The sequence below is a fragment of the Echinops telfairi genome, unplaced genomic scaffold (assembly GCF_000313985.2).
Source record: "Echinops telfairi isolate 266 unplaced genomic scaffold, ASM31398v2 ScPeMD7_5592;HRSCAF=6446, whole genome shotgun sequence".
Lineage (NCBI taxonomy): Eukaryota > Metazoa > Chordata > Mammalia > Afrosoricida > Tenrecidae > Echinops > Echinops telfairi.
The window spans coordinates 12,973,801-12,987,209 of NW_022109491.1; the positions used below are offsets into that span (position 1 = coordinate 12,973,801).

The following is a 13,409-nucleotide window of genomic DNA, read 5'->3' on the forward strand; positions in this document are numbered from 1 at the left end:
CGGCTTTTGCTTTCCGGAAGTGCGTCACGGGGTGAGATTACGGGTAGGGGCGGGGCTCACGTGAGGCCATATCATTATTTTAGAGGAGCGTAAATCCCGCCGCAACCATATGCGTTGATATTTTTGTAAACACGAGCCCGCTTTATTTTATTATCTAATATTAGCCCTTTTAAAACTTATAAAACTGGCCCATCCGGAAGGCCCAAACTTCTCGCTGCCCCAAAAAGAATAGTGAAGCCTTCCGGCAGCGGAGCGGGAGGGAGAGCGGGAGGACGCAGCCAGCCTCGTTTCCGACGGCGCAGGCGCAGAGCGGCCGGGCGGGTCCGGGGGCGGGGCTCCGCCCGGTGACGCCCCTCGGGCCCGCGCTGGCGCGGTCTATGGTCCCAGAGAGGTGTGCGGTGCCTTCGAAGTCAGAAAGCCCCCAATAAAATGATTTTTTTTAAAAGTCAGAGTCGGAGGAAGCGAGCAAGGAAGAGGGTGGGCGGCCTTAATAGTCGGCAGGTTGGCACGAGTTCATTCCGTCTCTTACTATCCCCGCATCACTGAGAACCCAGCGCACCGCGCCTAGGGTGGGGCGGTGCAGTGAGCCTGTCTCCGAGGCTCCCACAGGTGCGCGTTGGGCCCCTGCCAGCTCCCACCAACAGGGAAAACACCCATGGCATTAAGGGAGCTGGGGGGACCCCTGAGCTGGCCCGGAAAGGCGCACCTTTTGAGCAAAGACCTAACGACGAGGAGTGGCATTCATCAGCCGAGAGCGCCAGGGAAGGTCGCTCCAGGAGGACGGAACCCCTAGTTGCAAAAGAGCCTGCCCGCATACAGGAAGCCCCGGCCTAGCCTGGAAACCGGGGAGCCAGGCGCCTGCAACCCCAGACCCCCATCGGTCCCTACTGGAGGCTGCTGTGTGTCAGTCTGAGAGGGTGCCCTCGAAAGCGGACGGCCCACGGTGTTTAATGTCGTTTAGGGTTGCTACCATCTTCACTATGTCCGGACGGAGTAGCCGAAGCCTCCGCGTATTAAAAGCACACAACTCCTGTTGCCTTTTCCCACCCGGGCCCTTGCGGGTTGAAAAGGCGGACCCGGGGTGATTGCGAATTCTCTTCCAGGGGTTGTATGTCGGGCGAATACGAGGGGTGCAGATGGGGATAAACAAGGAAGGGTTGAGCATAAGAGCCAGTCTTGAGATCCTTGCAAGAATATCGACAAAGCATCTGCCCCAGAGGCCTTCACCCACTGTTGGAGTTGGAAGAAAGAGTAAGGGTTTTATTTATTTAAATTTTGGGTTTTTTTTTAAATTTTAGGATTATTGTAAGATTTAGCGAGAAGACATGATAGTAGTGAACGCTTATTTGGGGATGAAAACAAGCCAGGTTCTATGCACAGGTTCTATGCATGTATTCATTCGTTCATACATAGTTACGTCTCCCAGAGCAGGGTTTTTAAATCAGCTGTCCTTCCCACTCCCACCAAGTTCAATGCCTGGCCGGGCCTGGTTCCAGGTGGGTGACTTTGATCAAGTTGTTTAATGTCTCTGATTCTGAGAGCTTCCTTGTTTCTTGTCTATAAACAAAATTACTCAAGTGCTGAGCTAGTATGAGATTGGCCATGATACCTATCCAGCTATGTGCTCCATAAACATAGCGCGGTGTGATCTGTTACCTGGCTTTTCTTCATTTTTTATGTTCTATCTTGGTGCGAAGGATCCCTGGTGGCATAGTGGACCACGTGGTTAGCAGTTTAAAACCAGCCATTTCCCTAGGAGAGAATTGAGGCTTTCTACTCCAGTAAAGAGTTACCAATCTCAGAAACCTTCTAGGGCAGTTCTATCCTGTCCCATAGGGTGGAATCAGACTATATCTTTCAGAGTTCTTAGTGCATGTCAAAGATGGACCCTTGTTCTTCCCGACAGCTTTGCTCTCTGATAGGCCAGTGTCATTGCCTTGCCCTTGTAAGTCCTGATGTGGGGCAGTGTAGACAGAAATAGAAGGAAGGTACAGTGTGACCCAGTGAAGAGGAAAAGTGGTAAAAATCACCAGCGCACATACATTGATTCTCTTAAGCAAGTTCCCCTACATCCCCAAACCTAAAAGGTCATAAGGCCACCCTGAATTCGAAAGAAGTGACTCTTCCACTGAATAAGGCAGCCTGACCCATCCCACAAGGACAGGGCGCCCTGAATTCATGAGTTCTTAGGCGCTCACATTTTGTCCAGCCGGCAGTACCTGAAGAAATGACTCATCTTGAAATAGGAAGCTCCACCGTTGTCTAGGAAGTGCTGGTTCCCAAACCTGTACCAGCCTCCAGCTCTGTCCAAGGCCCATGCTCCCCAGGGGAAGTGGTGCACAGCAGGAGCTTGGCAACCCGGTTCAGCCTGGGAGCATCCAGTTGAAGCATCCTCTACCTCATTTGTTGCAGCCAGTTCTTGCCGTGGCCCTTATTGGCAATGTTGATAGTCAAATGCCTTGGCATCAGCAGGCATTCCCAATGGCAAGTGACAAAGCTGACTTTGACCAATTAGCAAGAAAAGGAATGTGAAAAGAAAAAAAAGGATGCAAAGTTCTCTACACCATGGGGAAAGCTCAGGATGAACTCCCCAGGAAGGACACCCAGAACTGGTGGGATGAGGAAACTGCCGCGGTGGCTGCCACTGAGGACAGATTGCTACCGTCCACTTTTTTGTTGCCACTTCGACATCAGAACGCAGTTTGGTGGGTGCTGCAACCGTCTTGTGTAACTAGCTCTTGATTCAAAGTCTGGGACAGGTTAATGCCTGGGCCACATACCTGGGCCTCGCTGCAGGGGAGGCTGGGAAAATCAGTATTTAGCAAGTCCAGCTCTATAAGTGGAGGTAGTTATTACCCTTTATCAAGTCTCGGAAAAGTAGAGAATTCCCTGAATATAGGAAGGGGTCCAGATGCTGGGCAACCAAACCAGATAACAACTGGCACTACCCACAACGGAGAAAGGCAGCACCAATACAGACAAATAAGGAAGCATTGTCTAATACCCTCTGGGTTTGGTACATTGCTCTTGTTTTACACCTAACGCTCAAAATCCGAACACTGAGACCCCCTCTGAAAAGAGTGTCTATCCCCTGCCCCTCATGCTTCCCCTCTTGCTCGTCTCCAAACCCTTACGCTCTTGGAGGGACTGATGTGCCACCTCCTCCAGTTAGGGTGGGACCGCTGATGACATGGAAGCAGAGGTCATTGCACAAGGCTTCCAGGAAAGCTCTTCAAAGGCGCCTTTTCCTCTTTCCCCGCTTTTCCCTGCCCCGAAATCACGAAACGATGACGAGGGCCCCAGAAACGCTTTGTGATCATGAAACAGCTCTAATAGTGGAAATCATTTTTGCAGAGCAGAGACGCCTTTGTGTCGGATGACCGTGGAGCTGGCAGAGCTGCCCTGGACGCCCTGACACCATTCCTCCATGGAGGTGGGGGAAACATCTCAGCGAAGGCACGGTTGCCTGGAGTCTGTGATGAGCAGCTGAAGGTAACTCCTTACTGACACCAGCTGTCTTGAGTGGTTTCCCAGGTGCCTCCACTTCTAGCTAGCTAGACGTCATCCTCCTCTGGGGCATAGGAAAATCCCAGGAATGCACTTGAAGCCCCCGCACTGCTGGCCAGAGTGTCTGGAGTGCAGCCAATCGACTTTGACACGACTTCCTTGGTGAACTCAGGGTCAAAGTGTTTCAAGTCAGCAGGTCCTGCCTGTAAATATAAACCAGCAGTGAGAAAGGGACACTGGGGTCAGAGCTGCCCAAGAAGCCCACATGCCTTCGAGAGGAGGGCAGCGCCCCCTCCCCCTCCAGTCCCCTTACTTAACTGTCACCTTGGATTTACATCAGTCACTTTACCCCATCTGATCCACTAACATATCCATTCCTCTAACACACTGCCACTTGGCCTGCTCCGCACCAATCTAGGGGCCCGTCATCAGTCCACAGATACCTACTGAATCCCTATTGGACACTGCTCCTGACCCTGGACACACAGGCCAGGAGGAGCCCCTGTTTCCATGGAACCGAGATTGTGCAATTGTTGAAGAGCAAGGGTGTTACTTGGAGGACTACGGTGTGCCTCACAGAAGCCCCGGGATTTTCAATTGCCTCAAAGGTCTATGAAAGTTGGATACTGAGTAAGAAAGATGGAAGAAAAATCGATGCATTTGAATTGTGCTGGCGAAGAATATTGAAAGTATCATGCGCTGTCAAAAGAGCAAAACAGATCTCTTTTGGAAGAAGTACAACCAGAATGCTCCTTAGAGGCAAGGATCGTGCGAGACTCTGTCTGATGTACTTTGGACACGTTATCCTGGAGACGGGACCCTGGAAAAAGATAGGACCGCATGTTAGGAAAAGTAGAGGGGCAGTGTAAAAGAGGAAGGCCCTAACAAGACGGATGGACCCGGTGGCTCCAACAACGGGTTCAAACACGAGACCCACTGTGAGGTGGCACAGGCCCAGCGGCGTTTCATGCAGTTGCCCACAGGGTTGCTCTGAATCCACGCCGACACAGCAGCACCTGGCATGACAACGTTGGGCTCTCTTACTTTGGACACGGCATCAGGAAAGACTACTGGCTAGACCAGGACATCGTGTGTAGTGAAGCAGAAGGCCAGTGGGAAGAGGGGCATTCTCAGGGAGATGTAGAGACTCCAGAGCTTCAACAATGGCTCAAACTCTCTAAAGACGCTGCCGGAGCCCCCAACGCTGCTTTTTGTTTTAAGTGAAGATGCCAAGAGTCGGAGCCGACTCAGCAGCCACGGACACCAACAACAGGAAGATGGAGGCTGAGCATGTGAACAGATCGATAAAGATGTCACTTCAGCTTCATAGGGTGGAAAAAGAGGATACGAGGGGAGGGTAAAGACGACAGGCTGCCTTTTCTATGTTTGAGGAAGCCCTCTTTGGGAGATGGCAACGATGGTCACAGATTCCTCATCTCTCAAAACCTCCCTTGAATGGGGGCTGGGGGGAGGGCTTGTCTTCTCTCCCTGCACTTGAAACCTGAAGTTCATAGGCAGGTGAGCAAGAGCAAGGGATCTGCTGTACCAGGGCACTCTTGAGCTAGGGGACCACACATACAGGGTGTCCAGATCCTTAAAAAGGCTGAGTTGGTGTGGCCCCGGTTTATGGCTCAGAGTTTCAACTCAAAATATAAGTCCTGGCCCTGGCCTTGTTAGCCTTGTGGCCCTAGACAAAGCAGGTGTTTTCTGTGTTTTATAAAGGAAGAAACTCACGCTAAACAAACTTATTAAAGGTCACTCAAGAGACAGACAAAAGCACCGGGAATTTACACCCCTGGTATGTCTCTCTCGTTGGGCTGCTAAGCAGCAAGTTCAGCAGTTCGAAACCACCAGCTGCTCCTTGGAAGAAAGGTGAGGCTTTCTGTTCACATAAAGATGTACAGCCTGGAAACCCACATGGGAAGTTCTACTGTGTCCTGAAGGGGCGCCGTGAGTCAGAAGGGACTCCACGGTGGTGGGTTTTTCGGAGTGACAGCTCCAAAGTGCAAGCACTGCATTATGTTGCTTCCCTGTGAATCATGCTCCCTCCAGGGTGTAGGTTCGGTCTTATTGTACTTTCTCTTCTTCCTTTCTTGTTTAATCCCAAGATAGATAGGCTTTTCAAATACTTCTACGGAGTGTACTCCATCAGACAACTGTCATCAGGAACCTGGCGCTCAAAGAAGAAATGCACATTGCTGACACTGGCGGGTCTCCCGGGCCCACTGCTGGAGAGAGGCAGGTTGACACTGTTTCACACTGCCCTCTGCAGGTGGCTGAGGAAACCTCAAATGCCCATCTAACGGGCTCCTTTCATTTGTGTAAAAACCTCACTGTCGGCAATCGGTTCCAACTCATAATGAGTCCATAGGACAGGGCAGAACTGCCCATGGGTTTCTGAGACTGTAAGTCTTTACAGGAGTAGAAAGCCTCATCTTGCACCCGTGGAGCAGCCAGTGGTTTTGAACGGCTGACCTTGTGGTTAGCAGCCCAACTGGTGACCCACCTCCCCACCAGGACTCCTACCTACCATGGCTAGTCCACATTTAAACAAGAACCACCAGGTCCATCCAAACGGTCAGTCATTACTTTCAAACGAAGAAGGGGCTGTCAAGGGGAAACTAGATGAACAGAATGAACAACCAGAATCGAATGAGCGAGTGGGTGGGAGCACTGTGAGATGTCACCAGTGTCGCCGAGCAGCCTGGGTGGGAATCGTTGACCAGGAACATGACCCACTGTGTAAACCTTCCCTGGAAACACAATGAAACAGTATCATAAAAGTAACCACTTCTAAGATAAACCAGCGCTATCCAAAGTGATGCCTTTTTTTAAATTACCATATTTGCCACGTAGAAAACAATGAACAGTGACAGTGGTACAACCTGCAGACGCAGGGCTCCCATGTGAACCCAAGGGACCCTCCGGTGGGAAGTGGATACAGAGTGGGCAGGCAGTATGAATTACACCAAGCTCACTGCCAACTCATAGCCATGAGTCGGTGTCGACTCACAACGGCCGGTCAGGACAGCACAGAACTGCCCCTGTGGGTTTCTGAGACTGACTCATCTTTCTCCCGAGGAGCAGCTGGTGGTTTTGAACTGCTGACCTTACAGCTTGGCAGCCCAACGAGTAACCACTATACCACCAACGTTCCACATTTTTTGACCTACTATATTTCCTTTGGAAATCCATCATAATAGGATTCTGGGCAAAGACATACCTTCAAAGAGGTCCATCTGTATGGGATGATAGAGTAACAAGAAGTGGAAGCAATCAGAAGTCCACCACTAGGAGTGTAGTTGAGTACATTAAGTTACCAAGGTAAGATTTCGATACACAGACACAAAAATTATAGTTTTCTTAGACATGGAGAAATAACTTTTGTTTTGCAAAAAATGAGAAGGGTACAGATGTAACTATAAAGTGTGAGCTAGCTATGTTTAAAAAAATAAAATTTAAAGGAGCAAGAAAAAAAAACTAGAGGAAATATGCTGACAGTGGTGTCCCTTGGGAAGTGAGGCAACAAGCGTTTCTCCCAGGGACTTTAAACTTTGGTGTACTTTACCCCCTCTCTACAATAACAGCATGCCATTTCTTCTTATCAGGGGAGAAAAAGTTAAAAATAGAAAAAGATAAAAATACCTTGCAGGGCCTGGCTCTAGCTGGGTGTGCTGCGTGACACCCACCCACTGCTTCATGACCCAGAGCCGATTAAAAGCTGCAAAGCGCTTGGCAAGAGGTGTTATTGGTGCTTAAGGTACAGGAATGGAAGGTGTGGCTCCTCACACCGCCCTGAACTGGCGCCCGCTCCACTTCCAACATACTCTGTGGTCTTCCACAAATCACTGAGCCCCTTGGGCCTGGTCTATCCAAAGAGGGTCAGCCCAGACACCCCCTGTGCTCCTTCCAGCCCTGGGAATCCAGGACCTTACTTACCACGTTGGGGTTGAAGGGTGGAGTCAGCCTCTTGTGGTACAAGTCATCCCAGTTGATGGGGCTGAAGAACACATGGTTCTTTATCTCCAGCTGCAGGAAGAAGGTGCAGATCAGAAGCAGCTCGCCTCACAAATGCCCCCACCCTACCGCCAGGCCCCAGAGAGCCCAGGCTCTACCCACAGCGGGCCTATCAAGCCTGAGAACCTCTCACTGGTTCCGCAGCCAGGTCACACCCTGGCGCCATCACCTAGAATCCAACCCCCCCACTCCCCTGTACCATCTTTACTGAGCACCTGCTCTCCGCCAAGCAGCCCTGGTGGCACAGAGGTGAAGCACTTGGCTGTGAAATGGAAGGTTGGTGGTTTGAACCCACAAGCCGCTCCATAAGGAGAAGTATGAGGCAAACTGCTTGCGCAAAGATTCCAGCCACGCAACGCCCGTGGGGCAGTTCTCCTCTCTCCTAGGGTCACTGCAGTCAGAATCAACTAAAGAGCAATGAGACTTGGTGCCTCAAAATACCACACAGCTTACACCTGTCCCCCTCCTACCACAGAGCGCGTGCACTTCCTAGTAACTCACAGGGGCCGCTCAACCCTGTCCTACAGGGTCGCTATGAATTGGCGGTGAGTTTGGCTTTTGTTTTTTGCTTTTGCTTTTTTGGGGGGGTCTCTTGGAGGTGTCCTCCCAGCTCTGTCTCAAACAGTGAATGACTTTTCAGCCACGCTGTTACATGTTCACATAGATCGAAATTCAAAAAGCACATACACACAAAAAACCCACCCAATCCCTCAACTCGGAGAGAACCTCTGTTACCAGTGGGGTGGGGGCATCCTTCTAGGGCCACTTTGACTTCTTTTTCAAAAAAATTTTTTATCATTAGTTGGGATTTAACACATATATCATATTTCATATTTCAATCACATCAAGTAGAATTGTACCATTGCTACCAAAATCAGTCTCCAACCATTCTTTTTTCTACATGGACTCCTTGACACTGTCTCCCTTTTATGCCCCCCGCCACCACCACTGTACCCCCTCCCCATGAACCCCTTATTCTACTTGCTGTCCCCATAGGTTCATCCATCCTGGGTTTCATGTACTGAACAATGGAAAAGCCTGTAACAACCTCCATTGACATACTCCTCTGAGATACACTCTATTATGAATAAACAAAAACCACACAAAACAATACAAACCAAAAATACAAACATTTTTGGAAACTAGATCAGGTCTAGCATGCATTATAGAAGAGATGTGCTGGCAAAGCTTTAACTGTTCGGGTCAGATTTATGCCTTTGGTCTTCTGTATTCCTCTCTCCCAAGCACCCTATTTAGTAACCACTTTCCTCCCATCCCTCAATTTCAGACAGGGGGACTTCTCCGGAGGCTCATTTCCTCAATGTTGTTCCACTAATGGATCTTGGGCTCCCAGTGTCATCCGTCGCCTTCTGCACACTGGATTCTCACAGTTCAGGCTCTGATACTGGTCCCTCCTTCGACTTCAGATTATATGGATCCCAATCCTTCAGTGACTGGTGATGGTGTGCTTCTTCCACGTGGACTTGGTTGACATCACACTTAGATGGCTGCTTGTTTGGTGACAAGCCTTTAAGACCCAGACGCTGTTTTACCTGATAGCGGGCACCATCTAAATTCTTCACCACATTTTGCTCGAGCACCCATATGTTCTGCGTTCCCTTCCTAAGGGCGAGTATTGAGCAGGGCCATGTTGTAAGAACAAACTGTTCTTAAATTGGAGCTAGGATTTAGTGTGAGCCCCAACCCATTCCTGGATCTATGTGTTTTGTTTTTTGCTTTTAATTTGCTGTAACTTGGGAGTTAAGACATACGTCATATCATTCCACAGTTCAATCACGTCAAACAGAATTGTACGACTGCCTCCATAATCAGTCTTCAAACATACTTTACTTTCCTGGACTCCTTGTTATCAACTCCCCTTTTATCTCCGCACCCCCCCCTCTCTCCCCCCTCTCTACTAAGACTTCTTAACAAGCCCAAGGACACAGGACTGAGAAGCGCCAGGTGAACGGTCTCAGGTTCACTGCCCTCCTCTCCTCTCAGAGAAGACCTTGCAGCCCAGGCCAGTAGGATGATGCCCCCTACCCACTTGCCCTCGCCCCGCTACCCCATGACTGCTCACCTCCAGCACATCGTTCTTTTCTTCCTGACACTTGCCACACTTTGTAATAATGAAACTATCGACTGTTGGTTTGTTGTCTGCCTGTTGCACACAGAAACCCGAGCACCTAGCTTAGTGACAGGCACCTAGCAAGCACTCAGCCCACACAGGGTGAATAAAGGACTTGATTGGCCAAGAAAGTGGCCCAGCTAGTCAGGGCAGGATGCCCGAGCAGAGCCTGGCTTCCAAGGACGGGTCACCTACAAAGTCTTCTCTGGAGCCCAGCCGCCGCCGCTGGTCCTTGTGCAGCAGGCCCTGCAGAAGGTCGCAGGCGGCCACCGTCAGGCCCATGGGGAGCTGCAGGGGCTGCTGCAGGATGCTGTCATACATCTGGGACACGTCCCGGCTGTAGAAGGGCGGCTGGTGGGAGAGAGACAGCGGCTAGTAGAGACCTGAGCGAGGCTGGGGGCTCAGCCAGACTCGTGTCTTTGGCACTGGTTCATGGAAGGGACTGGAGAGAGACAGAGGCCCCAGGGGTGGCTCCTGGGGGGCCTCTCCTGTTCCCCCTCTCCTCATATGATCTCCAGCCGGGACACTGCAGTTTGCAATGTTTACACCACCCCCTTCCTCCTCTCAAGGAGCCCTGGTGGTGTCGTGGTTACTAACTGCAAGGTCAGCTGTTTGAAACCACCAGCCGCGCCATGGGCGAAAGACGGAGCTTTCTACTCTGTCGAGAGTTCCAGCCTCGGGAACTCACAGGGGCAGTGCCAACCTGTCCTAGAGGGCCGCTAGGGTCGGCATTAACCCAATGGCAGTGAGTTTGGTTTGTTGTTTTTTCATCTCAGCCCCACCTCGCCTCCACTCTCTGAGACAGGTGGTAACCTCCCGAGGAGAAGGCAGGCGCAGTGCGGTTAAGTCAAGCCACTCCGCACCAGAGCCGGCCTCAGAGTTTGTGCGGGCTCGGCCGGCTGCTCCTTCAACCTGCCCTTCATGCCCTCTGAGCTGGGCAGGTGGAGCCACCCAGAGCAGCACCTGGCTGGGGGCCTGTCTCTCCATGTGGGTCCACTAAGCAGGAAGCTCAGGTCTGGACACAGGGCCTGGCTTTCCCTGCCCACCTGCCTGGGACCTCCCAGTGCCATTTGCCCCCAGCAGTAAAATCAGAACAACTCTTTCCTGAGGTGCCAACCTCCAAAAGCTATTTTATTTTTTAAGATGTGGCATAAGATACATAACGAGACCCTGGTCGTCCCAGTCGCCTTCCAGCGACCCGAATTACATGCGCGGTGCTAGGCAGCCATCGCCACGGTCTACTTCCAAATGTCCCTCAGCCCTTAGACGGTCCCCCTCACAGTCCCTGGTAAAAGGAACCGCTGACCTTGCAGGTAACGGCCCAACACCTCACCCACTAGGCCACCAGGGCTCTGCGGGCACTGGTAACCACCGGTCATGTCTTGTCTATGCAGGGCACCTGGTAGCACGGAGGGTTACTCGCTGGACAGCCAACCCAAAGGTTGGTGGTTTGGATCCCAGCTACTGCACAGGATGAAGCTGAGGCCACCTGCTTTGGTAAAGATGGAGTAGAGTAGGCCTTGTGGGTTCCCAAGGCTGTAAGTCTTTATGAAAGCAGGGGCCAGAGCGGGGAGAGTGCCGCCTAGGGTATCCCCACAGCCAGAGGTCCCTCAGCCCGCCGGCTGGTCCCTGCCCCCCAACTCACCAGGCCGTGCAGCATCTCATAGAGGACGGCCCCCAAGCACCACCAGTCCACCGCCCGATCGTACGGCTCCTTCCGCAGCACTTCAGGAGCCAAGTACTGTGGGGGGTAAAGACACCTAGCTGAAGGATGCACTCGCAGCTTCTGCCTCCCCATCTGTAAGCAAGACACTCGGAGGGGCTGCCCCTGCTGAGACAGTCACTAGGCCGAGCGTGCTCATCACCCAAGGTCTGCTTTGTACCAGATGCTTGGCCACATGCTGGGGATACAGAGATCGGGCGGGACCCCGTACAGTTGTCCATGTTAGGCACTGTACAAAGTGTCCGTCAAAGGGGCCGAGGGGGACTGAAACCCTGGCTGGGACCCATCCGCAAGACTTTGTTTCTGCTTAAAGGGGATTTTAAAAAATGAGTCCACTCAGACAAGGAGACTGTTACATTTGTACAAAGGCATCCAAAGAGGAGCTGACACCCCAGGCTCAATAGAAATTAAATGTCTAGGAAAGAGTGATGGCAACCTCTGTACAAATATGCTCGATACCATTGATGTATGGATTGCTATAAGAGTTGTAAGAGCCCCCAATAAAATGATCTTTTAATAATAATTTTAAAAGCTATCCAATGGGCTCTCCGTGCCCTGGGAAGAGGACAGTCCTGGAGGCACTCACAGTGCCATGGGGCGACTCATGTAAGGCATGTGTGTCACTGACTTGTCAGACAGGGGTGGGAAGGGGTCCGGGGAGAGGAGGTGGCTCTGGGGCCGATCCTGACAGATGGATGGGCACCATGCATCTACGTTACGTCTTAGAAGAGAGAGGACGTGAGGCAGAGCTGCAGCTTTCTGCCCAAGGGCCTAGCGGCCTCTCGCCTGGCAGTTCTAAGGAGAGGTGTCTCAGCCACAGGCGAGCCTGGAGAGCTGCTCTGGTTGTGCTCCCATTTTACCTCCCGGGGACCCTCCGTTTCCTCATCCATGAAGCGGGGATGCATAACACCTCTGTGGGGTTGTCTTAAGGCTATATCCTGATACACACGCCAGCCCTCACACAACGGAGTCACTGTGCTTCCTTGTAACTGCCCTTCCTGGTACCAGGGCAGTGGCCCCATTGTGAGGGAGGGCAGGCGTTGGGGCCTGCAGGAGATCAGGCTGAGGAGTCACTGCTCCCCACCCACCGTGTCCAGCACGGGGAGGCTGGGTTGATGGGCTTTGTGGAGTCAGTTGTGTCTACGCGCAAACACAGACACTGGCTCGAGCCTCAGAGACGTCATCTGTCCATCAGTTGGCCTGGACTCTAACTGAGGAGGCCCAGCTGGGACCCCAGACCCAGGCTGTCAAGCATAAGGGGGAAAGCACATCGCTAACATCCTGCCCCAGGTCTGGGTGGGAGGAGCATCCCAGTTCTAGAGCCTTAGCAGCTCTGGTCACCCTGGTGTCTGGCCAAGCCACTGGGAAATCCTTTGGATCCAAGGTCCAAGGTCCAACGCTGGTGAGAATTCAAGGACAGGTTTGACCCAAAGGCTGTAGGGAGGCCTTCACAGAACAGACCGATGTGTGTGAATTACTGCTGCCACCCACAGATAGTAACTCTTATGGGGTGGACGCTGTTTTATATGTTCAGGCCTTGATCTTAACTCCCAGGTCAGGCATTCATGTTGCACATGGACTTCACCCGGCAGTGCTGTCCCCTCAGAACCATGTGTGATTATTCAACCTTTGACCGTGAGCCAGCCCAATGGAGAGGCAAGGGTACAATACATATCTGGTCTTTAAGACTCCCCTCTGCCAACTCCCCACAGGAAAACACAAACAACCCCCCAAAAAACTTACTGCCTAATTCTGACTCATAACAACCCTACAGGACAGGGTAGAAACTGCCCCTGGGGGTTTCGGAGGCTGCACGTACTTACAGGAGTAGAAAGCCTCATCTTTCTTTCTTTCTTGGGGCAGATGCTGGTTTTGAACTACTGACCTTGAGGTTAGCAGCCCAACACATAACCACTATACCACCAGGGCTCCCTCTCTAAGACTTAGTTAGAAAAAGGGATGTAAACTATCACAATAATTTGATAGGGGCTGTCTGTTGAAACAGGAGCTCTGGTGGCCTAGTGGCTGAGT

The 13,409-nt window shown here is 51.7% G+C and overlaps 1 protein-coding gene across 1 annotated transcript in view; it reads right to left on the reverse strand.

Annotated features, from left to right (window-relative positions):
• Nucleotides 1-3,008: 3,008 nt before the first annotated feature.
• The window catches only part of SGK2 (serum/glucocorticoid regulated kinase 2), a 23,054-nt gene continuing 12,653 nt past the window's right edge, over nt 3,009-13,409 (reverse strand). Inside the window, exons 10-13 of the mRNA XM_045295364.1 lie at nt 11,301-11,467; nt 9,851-10,006; nt 7,447-7,536; nt 3,009-3,710 (exon numbers count right to left, since the gene is read on the reverse strand). Of these exons, the coding sequence (XP_045151299.1) occupies nt 3,555-3,710; nt 7,447-7,536; nt 9,851-10,006; nt 11,301-11,467 (569 nt within the window). The 3' untranslated portion in view covers nt 3,009-3,554. The remainder of the gene's footprint in view (nt 3,711-7,446; nt 7,537-9,850; nt 10,007-11,300; nt 11,468-13,409) is intronic.